Here is a 20680-nt window from a genome sequence, read left to right on the forward strand (position 1 = left end):
TGGAAGACGTGCAAGTTTCGTCTAGATAGTAATGACTCTCGGGGCTGTTCTTCCACGCCCTCGAGCAGAGCTTCCAATCACAGAGACCCAGCTATTCACCCCCAGGGACCCCTCCCCGTGATGCTGTGACAAGGTGGGCAAGCAGCTCTCTGTCCTAAACCGTGTGTACAGACAGCGGAGCCAGAGTTGGGCTCCTGCGGTCCTCCTGCAAGTCTGGGGCATGGGTGGGTGTCGGCAGAGGGTGCTGATATGGCCGGCTCCCCAGTAAAAAAAAAAAAAAAGGAAAACCCTAACACACCCCTGCTGGACAGCACTGCACCATTTAATGATGCTGAGCTGCTGTTTCCTCACCTGAAATCCAGGGGTGAGGACACCTGTCCGGCTTACCTGACCCAGCTGCTGCTGCTGGTGCTGCTAAGTCGCTTCAGTCAGTCGTGTCCGACTCTGTGCGACCCCATAGACGGTAGCCCACCAGGCTCCCCCGTCCCTGGGATTCTCCAGGCAAGAACACTGGAGTGGCACGGATTCTCCAGGCAAGAACACTGGAGTGGGTTGCCATTTCCTTCTCCAATGCATGAAAGTGAGAAGTGAAAGTGAAGTCGCTCAGTCGTGTCCGACTCTAGCAACCCCATGGACTGCAGCCCACCAGGTTCCTCCTTCCATGGGATTTTCCAGGCAAGAGTACTGGAGTGGGGTGCCATTGCTTTCTCCGACCTGACACAGCAGCCAGAGTCTATATAGAAATCCGTTAAGTTAAACCTCCATAAACACCGTGCTTCCCCATCCTCCCAAACACGTCTAGAAAAAAACGCTTGGGAGAGGAGATGGAAGAAACAGCGCATGCGCTCTGGCGGGCTCAGAGGTCTCCACGTGGTGGCCGACGGACCAGAACTTGCCAGCACTGCGCTACCAACATGGGGCTCAGGCAGCCCAGTCTCACCTTGAAACTGAGGCTTGACTTCCCAGGAGCAGGAGGCGAAGCCTCCGAACACGTGGCCGTCGCTGTCCTCGAGAAGCACCAGGCAGGGCCCCCCGTGTGCGATGCGCCCGCAGAGCTGCGCAAAGCTGTTCCCGTGGAGCTCGGTCGCGAAGAGCAGGCGCCAGCTGAGCCGCCGCTCCTGGGGCAGGTGCGAGTTGACGTAGATGACGGACAGGACGTCCAGGACGCTGGCGAACTCCCGCTGCGGGTCCACCTGGCGCTCGGGGACCAGGGTGGCCAGCTTGAGGGACGAGCGCAGGAGGAGGAAGCCCTGGTGGATGACCAGGCTCAGAAACGTGGCCACGTGGTGAGCCCGGAACACCCAGTCCTCGAGCACGGCCTGGTCACAGTCGCGGTCCAACCACTGAGGCCCCAGAAGCTTCCCGCCACCTAGTGGAGGAGAAAACAGTGCTGGGGGGTGGGGGGGCCATGACATCGCCTCCCGTCTGCTTTCCTGAACCTGCTCTGTCCAATAGGGGAGCCACGCCTGCGCTTCGTCCGCATCGAGATGCGTGGTGAGTGTAAAATGCACGCCCCGTTTCAAAGACTTGGTGTGAAACAAAAAAAGAGTGTAAAATAACTCGTTGTTGTTGTTGTTTTTTTTTTTAACATAGCCAAGGTTAAAGTATATTTTGGAAATTTTCTTAAAATTAATCTCACTTGTTTCTTTTTGCTATTTTCACGTGGTTACTAGAATATTTAAAATTTCACATGTGGTTTGCTTTGCAGTTCACATCCTACCCCTGTTGGACGGTGCTCATCTAAACAACTCAACATCAATGCTCTTATCTTTTCTCTGCATTCCCAGCTGCATTTCAGAGGCCCAGAAGACAGTTACACCCTCCCCCTGGGGCCCTGAAACTCCCCACACCCGTTCCTGAGAGGGCTGGCTACACCAAAGCCACTAGTTTAACAAAGCCATTTGGGAAGGATTCAGACGTCCACTGTCCTCCAGCTATGTCAGGGTGGTGGTGGGGTAGTCGCTAAGCCATGCCTGACTCTTTGCGACCCCTTGGACTGTAGCCCACCAGGCTCCTCTGTCCATGGGATTTCCCAGGCAAGAATACTGGAGTGGGTTGCCATTCCCTTCTCCAGGGAATCTTCCTGACCCAGGAATCGAACCCTGGTCACCTTCATTGGCAGGCGGATTCTTTACTGACTGAGCCACCAGGGAAGCCTTACATCAGGGTAGTGGTTAGTAACTTCCTGGGCACCCCTCAATTTATCTGGGGAGAACGGGTTTCATTAACTACAAATTATGCTTCATTGTTCTAACCAACACCCATGCTTCTGATTTCCGTCTCTTACCTACTAAGAACAGAGGTGGCATGGCAGTGGCACCAGAAGACAAACTATTGGGAATTCATCCATATATGACGGCCTCATATATTCACAGTAGATTGTGTTATTATTCTTTCCAAGTTCCAAATATCTCGTTTAATTTTTCACACTGTGTTTAGAAATCCAGCTTTATAATAAATCAGTAACGCTTTTATAAAATAAGTCAACTTTGTTTTATACGTCAACAAAGCTACAAGATTCACCTCAAGATATTTTAAAATTCCAAGTAGATTGAAATATATACTGTTTCTCCGCCAACAATAGCAGAACACATTCTTCTCCAGCAGGTCTGGAATATTCTTCAGAACAGACCATATGTTAGGTCATAAAGCATGCCTTGATAAACTGAGAAGAACTGAAGTCATGTAATGTATGTTCTTCAATCACACATAATAAAATTACAACTCAGAAGGCAATTTGGGAAATTCACAAATATATAGAAATTAAAGAGTATACCTCTAAACAACCAATAGGCCAGAGAATAAATCATGAAGGAAGTCAGAAAACACTGAGCTGGATGAAAACAAGAACACAACATAGAAAACTGATGAGATTCAGCTAAAGCAGAGCTTAGAGGGAGACGCACGGCCATAAATGCCTATATGAAAAAGAAGAGAGACCTCAAACCAATAACCTAACCTCCTACCTTGAGAAACTGGACGAAGAAAACCAAACTAGACATCGGAATCAAGATGCCAGAGTAACAAGACATCAACTCACCTCTTCCCACAAAGACATCAAGAACACACCTACAAGACTTCCCTGGTGGTCCAGTGGTTAGCAATCCGCCTGCCAAGGCAGTAGACATGGGTTTGATCCCTAGTCTGGGAAGATCCTACATGACCCAAAGCAACCAAGCCCATGTACCACAAGCCCTGAGCCCATGTGCTCTAGGGCCCGCGTGACACAGCTACTGAGCTCGCGTGCCACAACTACTGAAGTCCGTGTGCCTGGAGCCCACACTCTGCAACAAGAGACGCCGCACAATGAGAAGCCCACGCGCCACAACGAGAGAGCGGCCCCACTCACAATCAGAGAAAGCCTGCACGCTGCAATGAGACCCAGTGCAGCCAAATCAAGTAAGTGAGAAAAGAATACATCTACAGGCCGTGGTCCAAAAAATCTACAAAATATAAATGCTGGAGAGGGTGTGGAGAAAAGGGAACCCTCCTACTCTGTTGGTAAGAACGTAAACTGGTACAGCCACTGTAGAGAACAGTATGGAGGTTCCTCAGAAAACTAAAAACAGAGCTACCACATAATCCAGTAATCCCACGCCTGGGCACACACCCAGACAAAACTATAATTCAAAAAGATCCATGCACCCCAAGGCTCATAGCAGCACAACAGCCAAGACACGGAGACAACCTGAGTGCCCACTGGCAGAGGAGTGGATAAAGAAGATGTGGTGCATACATACGACAGAATATTGCTCAGCAATAAAAAAGAACAAAGTAAGGCCATTTGCAGTAACATGGATGGACCCAGAGATGATCATACTGAGTGAAGGAAGTCAGAAAGAGAAAGACAAAGAATGATATTACTTATAGGTGGAATCTGAAAAACGACACAGGCCAATACATCTGTGAAACAAAAACAGACGCACACACACAGCAAACAGATGTGTGGCTGCCGATGGGGAGGACGGATTGGGGGGTTGGGGCTGCGCGTGTATGCTGCATGCACGCTTGGTCATGTTCGACTCTTTGCAACCCCATGGACTGTAGCCCACCAGGCTCCTCTGTCCATGGGATTTCCCAGGCAAGAGTACTGGAGCAGGTTGCCATTTCCAATTCCAGGGGATCTTCCTGACCCAGGGATCAAGCCGCGTCTCTTGTGTCTCCTGCATTGGCAGGTGGGCTCTTCATTACTGCACCATCTGGGAAGCCCGAGGTCAGGATTAGCAGATGCAAACTATCATATACAGCACGGAATAAACAACAATGTCCCACTGTAGAGCGCGGGGAACTATATTCAATATCCTGTTACAAATTATAATGGAAAAGAATATATTTAATCTAAATGAGTCACTTTGCTGTACAGCAGAAATCAACACAACATAACACAATCCACGATACTTCAATTAAAAAAAAAAAGGAAAAACAAAACTAAATCTAAAGGAATCTAAAAGAAGCAGAAGAAAGGAAATAAAAGACTTGAAGATAAATGAAATAGAGGTTAGACAACAGAGAAAGTCCACAAAACCAAAAGCTGCCTCTTTGAACATAGCAAGAAGTGAACACACCTTTAGCTAGACTGACCCAGAAAAAAAAGAGAAGGCTCAGATGACTAACATCAGAAATGGAGGTGGAGACGTCACTACGGACCTGGCAGAAATTAGGATTATGAGGAAATACTATAAACAACTGTATGCCAAGGAAGAGATAATCGCAACGGTCCTTCGAGTTTGGAAGACGCACACTTGCTGACTTTAAACTTGAATACAAGATGGCGTGGAACCACGCTCCAACGCCAAGGTCTAGGGACTAGGGCAGGGCACTTGCCTTGAAGCCTCATCTCGGAGCACAGCTGGGCAGCCAGCACCTGCACCCTGGATGGGGAGCCTGGGGGTGGCTTCTGACTCCAGCCTCGCAGCTGCCGTCTGTAGCTTAGCACGTGCACCACAGAGCCAACCAAGTCCTCTGTAAACTTGGAAGATCACAATTTCACCGTTAATCGCACCACCCTTGTACCTCGGACCTACATCAGATCAACACAGAGAAGGGCGTCTTGTCTCACTGAGGCCAACGTGGCGGACCCCAGAGTGGGAAGAACCACGTGACGTGGTAGTTATTCAGTTTTCCAATGATGCCCTCGGCTGGTCTAGTTGGCTGACGCCTCTTTGTCCGGGAGTTCTGACCTCAACCGGTTACGTGGTCCAGGGCCCCCCAGGGGGGACTTCTGCACAAGGCCTCCACCAGCTGCTGCATCATCCTGAGCCCCCCACCAAAGGACACCAACACTGCCTGGGGTGGCTGCGAAGTACCTGGTGGCCCCTCACCTTGTGGACATCTCTTGCTTTCACGGGACCTCCTGAGGCAGAAATCATGTTCAGGATCACGAGACTCTTCTCCTCGGCAGTTCCTTTCAACAGGTGGGACATGGACGCTGTGAACTGCTCCTGGGAGACGCGCTCGCTGGGCCCCTTCGCCTTCCCGCTGCCATCCACCCTCCGCATGCCCTCGAACAGTCTGGTGACCATCTCTGGGGGAAGAGCGTCCCCCACATGGTCCTGTGGGGACAAGCGGGTGAAAAACCCAGACAGAGTGCAAGTCAGACACAGTAGGATGACGGGAAAACAGCTAAGGGACCAAGACCGACTGCTGCCACCAGCAGAGAACCTTCCCAGACCCCTGGTGCACCATCTCTGCCCACTAAGGGTGTCCTACCACCCCAGGACCCACATACCTAACGTGTCCCGGCCCATGGCTCATCTTGGCCATCTAACTCTTCCGTCATCTGTTCCCATCCTGCCCTCCAGACTTCCCAGTCTCCCCAGACTGGCCATGTCCTTCCTGCCTCTGGCCATTGGCTGCTTTTCACTTTGCTAACATCTTCTCCATTCTAGTTCCAGCAGCTGTCATTTGCATATCTGAATTTATTTCCACATGGAACATACGGCCTGTGTAGTGCTACATTGGTCTCCTCTAGATTAGGGACTTCCAGATATATTAACTATCTCTCCAAGTTCTTTGTGCTCAATATGCATTGGAAAGTGGGGGAGGGATAAACTGGGAGATTGGGACTGACATATAAACTCTACTATATATAAAACAGGGTTTCCCTGGTGGCTCAGACGGTAAAGAATCCACCTGCAATGCAGGAGACCTGTGTTCTATCCCTGGGTTGGGAAGATCCCCTGGAGAGGGGAAGGGCTACCCACTCCAGTATTCTTGCCTGGAGAATTCCATGGACAGAGGAGCCTGGTGGGCTACAGTCCATGGGGTCGCAATGAGTCGGACACAACTGAGCGACTAACACACACACACACACACATATAAAATAGGTAACTAACAAGGAGCTGCTGTATAGCACAGGGAATTCTACCCAGTCCTCTGTAATGACTTATATGGGAAAAGAATCTAAAAGGGAGTGGGTGCACATATTTGTATAACTGACTCATTTTGTTGTTCACCTCAAACTCACACAAGATTGTAAAGTCACCAGATGGCCCAAAGATGTCTGTGATGTTGCCGCACCCTGAGCACCCGAACACACGCGGTTAAGAGCCCCATGGAGCGGAGCAAAAAGATGGGGAAGTGGGCAGTCACTCCTCGTCAGGTGCACCCTGACCCTGAAACTTCATTATTTTGTTGGGGAAACAACAAAATTCCTAGGACGTCAAACACTTAACAAATCCGGAAGGCCAAGGTGGACTTGAGACTTGGCAGTTATCAGACCCACAAATACAGCTTGGGCAGCCCCTCACCCACTGCAAGGAGAAATCAGGGGATGGTGGTGCAAGAGACGGGAAGCAGTCAGCAACCTCTGGTCAACCTCAAGTGGGAAAAGTCCCTGCACAGTGTGAGATGAAGGCAGAGTGGAGCAGCTGCCACACCGACCACGGAGCCCACAAGGCTGAAAGTAGGTCCGATCTGTTTCTTCTCGGAAAACACATCTCTCTGTGTTCCCACACCTGCCTTCAGGAGCTGAGGGTCAGCAGCAGCCTGACTCCTGCTCCAAATTAAACATGAACTCCCAGCTGTTACCCTTGCCTTCAGTGCCTGCAGAGAGAAGGATCTGGGCGAGGCACTGGAGCCAAGCTTCTCCGACGACAGAGCATCGAACAGCCTGTTGACCTCGGCCTGCTCCGCGGGGAGAAACCGTGAGGAGCACTCCTGTCCTGGGCAACTCTTGTTGTTCCCCATCTGTCCCTGTGGCCGGTGGGACTCTGCAGGAGAGAAGTTCACACCCGTTAGAGACAGAAATCAAATATGTATAGGTGGCTCAGTCGGTAAAGAATCCGCCTGCAGTGCAGGAGACCCAGGTTTGATCTCTGAGTCAGGAAGGTCCCCTGGAGAAGGAAATGGCAACCCACTCCAGTATCCTTGCCTGGCGAATCCTATGGACAGAAGGAGCCTGGTGGGCTACAGTCCATGGGGTCGCAAGAGACGGACACGACTTAGCGACTAAACCACATATATATTTTAACTATTTTGCTGTTTTATCTTATTTTATTGCCGCATGCCATGTGGGATCTTAGTTCCCTCACAAGGGATTGAACCCATGCCCCCTGCGTTGAAAGTGTGGCATCTTAACCACTGGACCACCAGGGAAGCCCCAAATATGTCCATCATAGAAAATAAATGTCAATAATTATATGGTCAAAGTAAGCAACATTGATTTACTTGCAAAACGCAGCAAAAATGCAGACCTATGTAGCGTTTCAATGTGGTAAAAATTATTATTATTTTTTTAGTTGCTCAGTCATGTCCGACTCTTTGTGACCCCATGGACTGTAGCTCACCAGGCTCCTCTGTACATGGGGATTCTTCAGGCAAGAATACCGGAGTGGGATGCCACTTCCTTCTCTAGGGGACAAATTAGTTGACACAAATAAAATGCGAAAACTCAATCAGATTCCTCTGCCTTCTCAAAGCCTGCTCATAACCGCCAACCGTCTGGATTTCTTTGTTCCAAAATAGTTTCTAAGCTAGTGTAACTAAAAGGTAGAAAAATCAGGATTTTAATCTAAATATTCATTTTTTTAAAAACCTGAGTTGAAAAAATAATCCATAAGGGTGGATGATTACACATATTTAAATAAAATCAACACCTTGCAAATATCACCTACAGAGCAGAAGTGCCGTGGGACACGTTCTTCCTTTGCGATCCTGGCTTCTCCTGGTGGCTGGGCAGCCTTAGGCAAGTGACCGAAACTCTCTGTGCCCCAGGTTCCTCGTTCGTAAAGTGGGAATAGTCACAGCCCAACCTCAGATGGATGGCATCATGGTACACGCTGACCAAAGCTGTGAGAACCCAGCCCAGGCCTCATCTCTGGGAGGGATACTAAAAGAGGCTGGCAGCCAAAGGCAGGTGGCCCAGGGGCTGCATTTGGGTCCCAGACCTCATCACAGAAAGGGGTCCAGCGCAATCCGATGCGCGATTCAGACAGAAAAGCACAATCGAGATGAAACAACCACACAGGAGGCAGAGGGCCACAACCTCCTAACTCCTGTCTTTAGACTTCATCTGGGACCCACCAGGTCAAACTGCTGGGGAGAGGGGCACCCCCACAAAGCAACAGCCCATAGGTTCCCCCCAGGTCACATGGAGGGGGCAGGCTGTCCACAATCCAGGTGGAGCGTGGATCACAGACCTCAAGAGGAAGTGGGGTGCATGTGGGGCCTTTCTTCTTACTGAAGTGAGATTCACATAACAACATAAAATGACCCATTTCAAAGTGAGCGACTCAGTGGCATTTGGTACATGCACAGTGTGGTGAGACCACCACCTCCCTCTAGACCCAGAACATTTCCATGACCCGAAAAGAAACTCCACAGCCATTAGGGGCCACACCCCATTCCAGGCTCCCCAGGCCCTAGCAACCACTAACACGCTGTCCCTGTGGAGCTGCCTGTTCTGGACACCTCGTGTGAATGAAATCATCCAACACGTGGTCTTTGGGGCTTGGCTTTCTTCACTCAGTATAACATTTTAAGGGTTCATCCATATTGTAGCATGAATAGGACTCATTCCTTCTGACGGGTGAGTAATATTCCAGTTATGAAGATACTGTGTTTGGCTTATCCATCCAGCTGTTGATGGACATTTGAGCTATTTTCTATCTTGAGGGTGCTGTGAACATATGTATACATGTACTTGTTCAAGTCCCTATTTTCAAACTGGAAGGGGGATGGATATACCTAGGAATGGAATTGTGGGGTCGTATAACCTAATGTTTATTTGTTGAAGAACTACCAAACTGTTTTCCGTTTTATATTCCCAGCAGCAAAGCGTGAGGGTTCCCATTTCTCCACATGCTCTCCAACATTCTTCCCTATTTTCAATCCCACCATCGTGGGGCAGGGGAGGGTATCTGCCCTTCAGAGGAGGTTTCCAGCACAGGGCTCCTAGGAGGGCTCCAACACACTTGGCTGCTGGAAACAGGGGCTTACACAATGCAGTTTGGGGCTGTCATTCACAGGCCATTTGATCTACATGCTTCCACTTCTCAGCTTTCTCAGCAGCTTAAGAGCTGAAAAGGAAAGCCTCCGGCCCCCGGCTCAGGTTCCAGTCTGCAAGAGGCTTCCTTATCTCTGAGATACAGGGGGCGGCACCAGCTGGTGCCTGGTCTCCCTCGGGGGGCACAGCCCAAGCGGCCTTGCCAAGGCAGACCCGTCCTCTTTGTCAACTCTTCTAAGAGCCCAAGAAACCACCTGATCGCGTAGGACGTGCTGAGGAGATGAGCCATCTGCACTGTTCTGACCGGGAAGGGGGCTGTGGGTTATTTTGGGACCCAGCACAGTGACCTGATCTGCCTGTGGTTTTGCTTCTGCTTGTTGCCACCCCCGCTTTGCTTACATTACTGGTAAATCCACAACAGCTTTAGTCAAAAATATTTTCAGATTCATACCCTCCGCAAGCAGGGCAATTCAAGATTTCTCTCAAGATCTCTGTTAATTTATCAAATCACCGAAAACTTATCCCTCAACCTTCCCTGCATCCCTATCTTGTTATCCTGCTGAAATCCTGAAAATGCAAGTGTATAAAAATACACTCTAAGAATTCCAGTTTGTTCTCAGGGTCTTCATACCAAAGGTCATCACACCTTTTTACTTCCTCTAGAAAACCTGAAGGTTTGTGACAAGAGAAGGCCCATGACTCACATGTTAGGACAGATGACTGCCTTCTGAACAGGTGTTTTTAAGATGTGAGCACAGCTCCACCTCAGAGCTGGACCCTCCAGGCTAGCTGACAGCTGTGCCCACCCCGGTGGGCTCCCAAGGCCGACCTGTCAGATGCGTGTGGTCCACTAGGAACATCAGATGCCAGTCCCCGTGAGCAGTTCCCTTGGGCCCCCCGTCTGGCTCGGAGGGCCCTCCTGCCCACCTCTGCACACCTCACCATCTACTCAGCCTCGGGTTCCAAGACTACCCAGCGTTCCTGACTTTCAGAGAACTGACTGCTGCCCTGAGGGACACAGACCCCTCCTTGCTCACTCTGTTTGGACCCCACCTCCACCTCCCACCCACCCCCAGGGTCATGCCTGACTCATCCACCCGTAGAATCTGAAAATCATAAAGGAGACTCTGCTCCAAGGCCACCTGGCGGCTGACACCTAAGCCAGCCTGGCACATGTGGACACGCGGACGCGCTGGTCCAAGGCCTGTCGTTCCTCGCCTGCCCCTCAGGTGGACAGCCCATTCCCCACCACCTCATGAGATCCTGGGTGCAAACTCCAGGAGGCTGGCCTGGCCCGGGTCCCCCACATTTGGCCCCCACGAGACACACCCTGAGGCCCCAGGCACTCAGGGGCCCCTTGGATCAGTGCCCTCAGTTCACCACCGGTGACCGGCCCCTCCCCGCCTCTGCACCCCACAGCCCATGGCGCCTGGGTCCCCAGGGAGAGCTGATGGGACGGGGGATCCAGCTGACACCACCTCCAGCCCTTTCAATGATGATGCCTCTAAATGCCGCACCTCAGATTCCCCACATCCTGGGAGAGCGGCCTCCTGTCTCTGGACCAAGGAATCACTCTCTCGGGGGCTACCAGCCTCTTTAAGGGGGATGGCTGGGGCTGAAAGCCCACTGCCCCGTAAACGCCTCTCCTCAGACGTCCTCAGGTATTCCACGGCTGAGGACCCAGTGCAGCCGGGGGCTGTCCCCCCAGGTCACGGGGCCCGCTGCCTCCAGGATGCTGGCTTTCCTTACACCGGCACGGGCATCTAAGTCCTTCCACAGATGACAGTGTCGCCTGGGCTAGGCCCCATCAGAGGGCAAGCAGACAGAAGCCTCAGACAGGGCCTGCAGGAGTGTCCCGTGGAGCAAACGCTGTGGAGATCAGTGGGGAGGGGGTGAGCAGAACACAGGGGGGCGGCGAGGATGTGTCCTGAAGGACACATTCCGGCTGGGTTTCCAGCACCCGGGGGGGCTCACCCAGGAAGCAGACCCAGTGCACAAAGGTGCAGGGCAAACCCAGGGTTGTCCAGGCGAGGTCTGGTGTGGGGAGGGCGCCTGAGGCGGCTGCAGAGCAAGGCAGGCGCTCCTCTGCCTCTACCCAGCCCCCTCCTCTGATCCACCAGAAACAGGCTCCTCCACTGCTGTCTGGAGACAGCAGCCTGGCCTCCAGGGGGTCTGAACACCCGCGGGAAAGGACGGAGGCTGGGCGAGGCGCCTGCAGGGAAGACCGGGGCGGGGGTTGGGGGGGGAGGCGGGGAACGCAAGGAGACGTGCAGCCCATGGCATAGGAGCTCAGGGCCGCGCCTGGAGGACATGCCAGGAAAGGCCCAGAAGCGGGGCAGCCGGCAACACTGGATTTCCTTCCAGGAGGAGGGAGAACGGGGTGTGGCAGCCTGCAGCCGGAGCCACAGGCCTGGCTGGAGCCACAGGCCTGGAGTCAAGAAGAGCTGGGACAAGGGCAGCCTCTGGGGCCACGCTCCCTCAGCCCACCAGTCTGGGTGTCCACAGGGCACCGGTGAGAGGACGCATCTCAAGACAGCTCTAGGAGGCTTCCCTGGTGGCTCGGTGGTGAGGAATCTGCCTGCCAATGCAGGAGACACGAGTTTGATCCCTGATCTGGGAAGACCCCACGTGCCGCGGAGCAACTAAGCCTGTGCACCTCAACTACTGAGCCCAAGCTCTAGAGCCAGGGAGCTGCAACTACCGAAGCCGGCGTGCTCTAGAGCCCATGCTCCACAACGAAAGAAGCCACTGAGATGAGAAACCCGAGCACCAGAACTAGAGAACAGCCCCCGCTCGCCACAACTAGAGAAAAACCCACCCAGCAACTAAGACCCAGCACAGCTAAAAATAAATAAATAAAAGTAATAATAATAATAAAAACCGGCTGAATGGTTGAATAAGTGAATGCAATTTAAAAAGAAAAGACAGCTCTAAGGAGGCCCCGCCTCCTGCTAAAAAGGCCCCCGAAAGGCAGGATGAAGTAACGGCAGTGGTACAGCGTTCCCAAGTTCATCCTGCCTGGACGCCATCACCTGAATCAGGCCTGAAGCCTCTTCAATTAACTTTGGGAAGGAACTGAAACCTTCGATGTGTCCTTACTTCTCCCCAAATGCACATTTCTGAACTTTCAGTCCCTGAAATGGTTTTCTCACAGGACAGTCCTCGGTGAACCTTGATCCGTGCAACAGACTTTTTTTTCCTGGCAGTCAGTCAGTTCAGTCACTCAGTCATGTCCGCCTCTTTGTGACCCCATGAATCACAGCACACCAGGCCTCCCCGTCCATCACCAACTCCCGGAGTTCTCTCAGACTCACGTCCATCGAGTCAGTGATGCCATCCAGCCATCTCATCCTCTGTCGTCCCCTTCTCCTCCTGCCCCCAATCCTTCCCAGCATCAGGGTCTTTTCCAATGAGTCAACTTTTCGCATGAGGTGGCCAAAGTACTGGAGTTTCAGCTTCAGCATCATTCCTTCCAAAGAAATCCCAGGGCTGATCTCCTTCAGAATGGACTGGTTGGATCTCCTTGCAGTCCAAGAGACTCTCAAGAGTCTTCTCCAACACCACAGTTCAAAAGCACCAATTCTTCGGCGCTCAGCTTTCTTCACAGTTCAACTCTCACATCCATACATGACCACTGGAAAAACCATAGCCATGACTAGACGGACCTTTGTTGGCAAAGTAATGTCTCTGCTTTTGAATATGCTATCTAGGTTGGTCATAACTTTCCTTCCAAGGAGTAAGCGTCTTTTAATTTCATGGCTGCAGTCACCATCTGCAGTGATTTTGGAGCCCAGAAAAATAAAGTCTGACACTGTTTCCACTGTTTCCCCATCTATTTCCCATGAAGTGATGGGACTGGATGCCATGATCTTTGTTTTCTGAATGTTGAGCTTTAAGCCAACTTTTTCCCTCTCCACTTTCACTTTCATCAAGAGGCTTTTTAGTTCCTCTTCACTTTCTGTCATAAGCGTGGTGTCATCTGCATATCTGAGGTTATTGATATTTCTCCTGGCAATCTTGATTCCAGCTTGTGTTTCTTCCAGTCCAGCGTTTTTCATGATGTACTCTGCATATAAGTTAAATAAGCGGGGTGATAATATACAGCCTTGACGTACTCCTTTTTCTATTTGGAACCAGTCTGTTGTTCCATGTCCAGTTCTAACTGTTGCTTCTTGACCTGCATACAGATTTCTCAAGAGGCAGGTCAGGTGGTCTGGTATTCCCATCTCTTGAAGAATTTTCCAGTTTATTGTGATCCACACAGTCAAAGGCTTTGGCATAGTCAATAAAGCAGAAATAGATGTTTTTCTGGAACTCTCTTGCTTTTTCTATGATCCAGCGGATATTGGCAATTTGATCACTAGCTGTCCATAAAACCACCCAGCGCTGGCCTGAGTCTCCTGCAGGTTTACATATATCATGTTCTCTGTCAAGGGGACACACCCAGATGTTCCTTGAAGGTTGCTAACCCCAGTGGTTCTCAACTGGGGGTGGTTTGCCAGGGGACAGCTGGCAATGATGTCTGCTTGTCAAGGCCAGGGAGGTTGTGGTTCTAGCCACTGCTGCCACCTAGTGGTTAGAAACCAGTGGTCCTACTAAATACCCTACAATGCACAGGACAGTCCCCACAACAAAGAGTACCCCGCCCCCAATGTCAGGAGGGCTGGGGATGAGAAACTGGTGGAGCTGAGGGGCAGAGCAGGTCGGCACTGGAGTGCACTGACCTCCACAGCGCTTGCCTCTCTGGACAGGGGATGCAAAGATTTATAGATCTGAGTTCAAGTTCTGACATTGGTTGGTGTGACTGTGGGCAAGTTACTAAGCCATTTCCAGCCCTCATAAAACAGGGAAAGTGCCTCCAGTCCTGTAATGAGGGGAAGGGGAGAAGATTAAATGAGGTAACATAGGGCATTTAACTCAGCGGTCTGGAGGCCAGAGGAGACACATGAGCTCAAAGCAACAAGATCTGAGACCTTGAACTCAGATCTATGCATCTGCCTTGCAACAAGAAGAACGGCCCAGCTTGGAAGAAACAAACCCCTCAGTGCTGGGGAGGGAGCCAGGAGCTGTTTTTCCTGCAGAATGGACCACAGTAAACTGGCTGGCATCCAAGGATGGCTCAGACTCTTTTCAGGGCCTTTCCGAAGGTTCCCGTCCTCAGGAGACACCCTGGACTCCCCACCTCCTCCAAGGGAGCATGGTCCTGGAAGCAGTCACCTGGCCCTCAGTACGCCTTTTCTGGGAAGACTCCAACCACCTCATCTGCATCAAGCTTTGTTTACATCCCAGAACCAGCAGCCCTTCTGGGAGGGGTCAGCTTGAGCCTGGGCCAGCCGCCCGCTGCGCAGAGTCCCTGCTGGCTAGAAGGTGACCTGTCCTGCTCCTGAGCCATGCTAGCCTCCCTCCCTCCAGGGAGCCCTGGTAACTGATCTGCAGGGGGGCACTTTCTCCTCCTCTCCTCTCTGCCCTGAATTTAGCCATCAGCTCCACTCTCCTGGGACAAAGCGAGTAGGTTGTGTCCAACCCAGCATACATTCCAGCACACAACCCCCCTGCCTCGCCTCTTCCTGAAGATGCTCCACAGTTCTTCCCGAGTCTACACAGCTTTCTCGCTCTCCCTCCTGACAGCTGGCCTCCATCCTAGGGACCTTCCGGCAAGTATCGGCCTGGAACCCTCTGACCTCAACGACGTGAAAAGTAGGAGAGGATTTCATGCATTGGAGAAGGAAATGCCAACCCACTCCAGTGTTCTTGCCTGGAGAATCCCAGGGATGGGGGAGCTTGGTGGGCTGCTGTCTCTGGAGTCGCACAGAGTTGGACATGACTGAAGCGACTTAGCAGTAGTAGCAGCAGCAACATCTTTTGGGAGCAACTGATACTATGGTCCAGTGACACAGTTGATAAGGAATGTACAATTTCAGTATCTAAAGTCAGCACAGAATAATGAAGGCAGCGTAATTAAGACAGCTGAAAGAGGAACCAATACACCCTAGCAGATACTCAAAAGATGGGCAATGATTTAATGGGATTTCTGTGTTATATACCACCCTACAAAACTACTCTGAGATGTCACAAATATAGTGAAGTGCTCATTATATAAAAGGATGGAAAGCCAGGGAATATTTTTCACTTAGACAACACAATGTAAGTTACAACAAAATCAAGATCGTTTATCCTGGAAAATGTTCCCAGGGTTTTCTGCTGCAGCTAAATGGAACTACAGCTAGGCCTGCTGAGGCCTGGATGCTCCCACCACACCAAAGCCATAGCCTCTTTCCAAAGGGACCAAACACATCATTGCCCACAGACAAAGAGCAGGCCTATATTCTGATCAGGAGAGCAGCTCTGCTGCAAGACTGTTCACTTGCAGGAAACTAGTATCCTTTGCTCCTGGATTACACCTTGGGTATAAAATCTGGGGTGAACTCTTGGATGGATGTAAATCCTTTTCTTCTCTAAAGAAAAGCCAGGGACTTCCCTGGTGGCACAGTGGATAAAGAATCTGCTGCCAATGGAGGGAACACAGGTTCAGTCCCAGGTTCAGAAGATTCTACAGGCTGTGGAGCAACTAGGTCCGTGCGCCACAGCTACCGAAGCCCATGCGCCCAGGACGTGTGCTCCACAATGAAGAGTAGCCCCTACTCAACGTAACTAGAGAAGCCCCTGCACAGTAACGAACACCCAACATCACCAAAATAAATACATAAATAAAATAAAAATACAAAAAAAAAAAAAAAAGAAAAGAAAAGTAGGAGAGGAGTAATTCTGTGCTCCAACTGACCTAGCGGGGAGATCCTCCCTCGCAGCTGTCCCCCTATCACTCCCCACTCCACCCCAAGGCAGAAGCATCGGCTGCCAGGAAGGGTCAGGGCCCAGGTCCCCCCCCCCGGCACTAACTGCTCCCGGGACGAAGGTCATCATCCCCATCACTTCGCTGGTCAGGCTGCTCCCTCTGGGCCCCCAGGCCGGTGACCTTCCCCTACCCCCAGCCTCAAGTCCACCGCTCCGCTCACCGAGGTCCTGGCCCTCCTCCTCAGAGTCCACCGAATCTGCCTTTCCGGTTGCAGTCCAGATTTTCCTCTGGAGCGGCCCAACCCCGTTGCCAGGCGACGGCGCTGACAGACAGCTCTCTGTCCCAGTCGCAGGAGTGAAAGTCTAGGGGGCGGAGCGTAATAAAAATTCAGCCAATGGATATGCACAGGAGTGGTGAGGGCGGGGCCATAGGCGGGGCCAGATGCAGGAAGAAAGGAGGTGGGACTCCCGAGGTGCCGCGCCGGGGGAGGAGCTGGGAAGCGAGCTGGAAGCGGACTCGGGAAGAGAGTGGCTGAGGGCTGAGGGGAGGAGCCAGGAGGGAGCACGTGAGGATGGCGGGGTTTTCTGGGTTGAAGCGAAGAAACCCGCGGCTGTGGGAGCAGCGGGGGTGTGGCTGGGATGAGGGCGGAGCTGGGAGAGACGAGAGCGGGCCCCAGGGAGACCCAATGAGAGGCAGGTCACCCAGCAATGGGACCCTCCACCCACTGTGGCACCCCTCCGCTCCCCTCAACTAACCTGGGCGCAGCCTCCCATCCCTGAGCCTGGGCTCCCGCTTCCCCGTCCCCTCCACTTCTGCTCCCCCACAGCCCGGACCCTACCCCTTCCTGGGAACCCTCACTTCGGCCTGCGTTCTCTACCAGTCCTTTTCAGGAGCATTTTCATGTGCTTCAGTTCAGTTCAGTCGCTCAGTCGTGTCCGCCTCTTTGCAACCCCATGAATCACAGCACACCAGGCCTCCCCGTCCATCACCAACTCCCGGAGTTCTCTCAGACTCACGTCCATCGAGTCAGTGATGCCATCCAGCCATCTCATCCTCTGTCGTCCCCTTCTCCTCCTGCCCCCAATCCTTCCCAGCATCAGGGTCTTTTCCAATGAGTTAACTCTTCGCATGAGGTGGCCAAAGTACTGGAGTTTCAGCTTCAGCATCATTCCTTCCAAAGAAATCCCAGGGCTGATCTCCTTCAGAATGGACTGGTTGGATCTCCCTGCAGTCCAAGGGACTCTCAAGAGTCTTCTCCAACACCACAGTTCAAAAGCATCAATTCTTCGGTGACCAGCTTTCTTCACAGTTCAACTCTCACATCCATACATGACCAATGGAAAAACCATAGCCTTGACTAGACGGACCTTTGTTGGCAAAGTAATGTCTCTGCTTTTCAATATACTATCTAGGTTGGTCATAACTTTCCTTCCAAGGAGTAAGTGTCTCTTAATTTCATGGCTGCAATCACCATCTGCAGTGATTTTGGAGCCCAAAAAAATAAAGTCTGACACTGTTTCCACTGTCTCCCCATGTATTTCCCATGAAGTGATGGGACCAGATGCAATGATCTTAGTTTTCTGAATGTTGAGCTTTTGGCCAACTTTTTCACTCTCCTCTTTCACTTTCATCAGGAGGCTTTTTAGTTCCTCTTCATTTTCTGCCATAAGAGTGGTGTCATCTGCATATCTGAGGTTATTCATATTTCTCCCAGCAATCTTGATTCCAGCTTGTGCTTCTTCCAGCCCAGCGTTTCTCATGATGTACTCTGCATAGAAGTTAAATAAGCGGGGTGACAATATACAGCCTTGACGTACTCCTTTTCCTATTTGGAACCAGTCTGTTGTTGCATGTCCAGTTCTAACTGTTACTTCCTGACCTGCATATAGGTTTCTTAAGAGGCAGGTCAGGTGGTCTGGTATTCCCATCTCTTGAAGAATTTTCCACAGTTTATTGTGATCCACACAGTCAAAGGCTTTGGCGTAGTCAATAAAGCAGAAATAGATGTTTTTCTGGAACTCTCTTGCTTTTTCGATGATCCAGAGGATGTTGGCAATTTGATCTCTGGTTCCTCTGTGCTTAAGTCTGTCCAGTCCTGATAAATTAACTCTCCTTGACCCTCAGGCCTTGTCTAGCTTCTCCCACCGTAGCCCACCCCCATGCCCTCCACCCCAGCTTCACTCCATAATGTCTAAGGACTGCTGTCCAGATTTATTAACCTTCCATTCATTCCCCAAACCACTGAAACCCGGCCGCAGGGGCCCTTTCACTAAATCTACAGGGCACTGCAAATGGTGACTGCAGCCACGAAATTAAAAGACGCTTACCTGATAGTAAAGCATCTGCCTGCAATGTGGGAGACCCGGGTTTGATTCCTGGATTGGGAAGATCCCCTGGAGAAGGAAATGGCAATCCACTCCAGCACTCTTGCCTGGAAAATCCCATGGACGGAGGAGCCTGATAGACTACAGTCCATGGGGTGGCAAAGAGTCGGACACGACTGAGCGACTTCATTTTCACTTTCTCTCCTTGGAAGGAAAGCTATGACCAACCTAGAATTGAAAACCTGATGACTTCACAAAAGTTAACAGAAGGACTGAATGAACCACCGAATATGCTTATAACTTTTATGGTTTCTATCTGAAAAATTATGGGTTTGAATCTTATGTTTTCAGGGAGTAGGGAAAACCTTCCTCTCAAACTAATTATGACAATACTTTGGTAAAATTAAACGTTATAAACAAAACAATTATATTTTCTCTCTATCTGACTCCTCCAAATGTTGGAAATTCTTAGGTTTCCAGTAAGTTTATCAAATGAGTTAGGAAGGTTATCTCATGGGTTCAAAAATCTCAAGAAATTTTTGAAACCTTAAAAATGGAAGAATTCACCTAGATTTATTAGGCAAAATCTGTGATAAGCCTTTGGTGTGTTTCCCAGCCCTGTTTTTTTTTTAAAGTTCAGTCTGAGACTCTATAAATGTTTCAGCAAAATAAAAAGTCTATAATCAATCATGGTTATATAAATCATCAGACCAAAGTTAGTGAGAACAGACCTATTTTGCAAACAAACCAGCTTTAATTTGATTATATGATAAAAATGAGGGTAACTTCAGGGAGAAAAAGATATTTCAAAAAATGTTAAATTCCAGTTTGTTAATGGAGGTCTGCATCTAGTAAGACTCATCTCTTAGATAGGTCTTTGGCTGTTATGTGATATTAATGTAAAATTTAATTGAATTCTTAAAGAACACCCTAAGTTTGTTTCTGAAGCTCATCTCAGAAAAAAAATAAATAAATAAAAAGCAGAGACATTACTTTGTCAGCAAAGGTCTGTCTAGTCAAGGCTATGGTTTTTCCAGTAGTCATGTATGGATGTGAGAGTTGGACTATAAAGAAAGCTGAGCGCGGAAGAATTGATGCTTTTGAAGTTTGGTGTTGGAGAAGACTCTTCAGAGTCCTGTGGACTGCAAGGAGATCCAACCAGTCCATCCTAAAGGAAATCAGTCCTGGGTGTTCATTGGAAGGACTGATGTTGAAGCTGAAGCTCCAATATTTTGGCCACCTGATGCGAAGAGCTGACTCACTGGAAAAGACCATGATGTTGGGAAAGATTGAAGGCAAGAGGAGAAGGGGACAACAGAGGATGAGATGGTTGGATGGCATCACCAACTCAATGGACATGAGTTTGGGTGAGCTCTGGGAGTTGGTGATGGACACGGAGGCCTGGCGTGCTGCAGTTCATGGGGTTACAAAGAGTCAGACATGACTGAGCAACTGAACTGAACAGGGCACTTCCAGTCCTTACATGCAGGAGTTTACAATCAGCATTCCTGCCTTATAAAAACTCTCCTTCCTGGGGATCTAGGTCATCAGCCCTGGCTTTTCTCCTCCCCCACCCCTACCCGATAATTTATACTCCACACATCCTCCGTGAGGTCACTTCCTTCCACTGACTGCCTTCCTGGTGACTTCACTTCCCACCTGTCTGTGCTGCAGACCCCTCAGCCTTCACGTCCAACTGATAGTCTAGCCTGCACCCTGACCCCATACATCCACAAGGCTGCACCTCAAACTCAGCCCAGCCAAACCCAGACTCCTCCCTCCTAAGGGCTGGCCACCACCTTCCAGGCCTGAGTCAGAGACCTGAAACCACCCCAGGCCCCTCCTGCTGCTTCTCTCCCCATGTTCCATTACTTCCTGATCTGTTTTACCTCCAAGATTTGGCCTGCATCCACCCACTTCCCTCTGCGTCCCCAGAGCCCCCTGATCTGGGCCAGACCCCAATAACAGGATCCTTCCCTCCTCCAGCCAGAGCCAATAGAACAATCAGCACAGAAGTCCTTATCCTGCCCCCAAGACAGAGATGGCATCACAGGATCAGGCAGGGTAACAGACACAGATAAAACCAGCTGCTAGGTTTCGCTGTCCTCAAGTTTACAA

General features: G+C 50.6%; 1 protein-coding gene across 7 annotated transcripts in view; it reads right to left on the minus strand.

Moving 5' to 3' along the window:
• MEAK7 (MTOR associated protein MEAK7) overlaps window positions 1–18765 on the minus strand; it is a 34518-nt gene extending 15753 nt beyond the window's left edge. For 2 of the 7 annotated variants that reach the window (XM_086350138.1, XM_086350136.1), the window contains exons 1-6: window positions 18566–18595; window positions 16459–16600; window positions 7036–7211; window positions 5322–5552; window positions 4825–4969; window positions 941–1369 (exon numbers count right to left, since the gene is read on the minus strand). In XM_086350138.1, coding sequence (XP_086206264.1) covers window positions 941–1369; window positions 4825–4969; window positions 5322–5552; window positions 7036–7211; window positions 16459–16600; window positions 18566–18580 — 1138 coding nt within the window. In that variant the 5' untranslated portion in view covers window positions 18581–18595. Of the gene's footprint in view, window positions 1–940; window positions 1370–2287; window positions 2443–4824; window positions 4970–5321; window positions 5553–7029; window positions 7212–16458; window positions 16601–18565 lie in introns of those variants that run through there. The other 5 variants (XR_015145311.1, XR_015145310.1, XM_086350135.1 and 2 more) reach the window with 4 other exon arrangements.
• Window positions 18766–20680: the final 1915 nt, after the last annotated feature.

This window comes from Bos grunniens, chromosome 18 (genome assembly GCF_055505025.1).
Source record: "Bos grunniens cultivar Pamir isolate PY7600 chromosome 18, Bosgru_T2T1.0, whole genome shotgun sequence".
Taxonomy (NCBI): domain Eukaryota; kingdom Metazoa; phylum Chordata; class Mammalia; order Artiodactyla; family Bovidae; genus Bos; species Bos grunniens.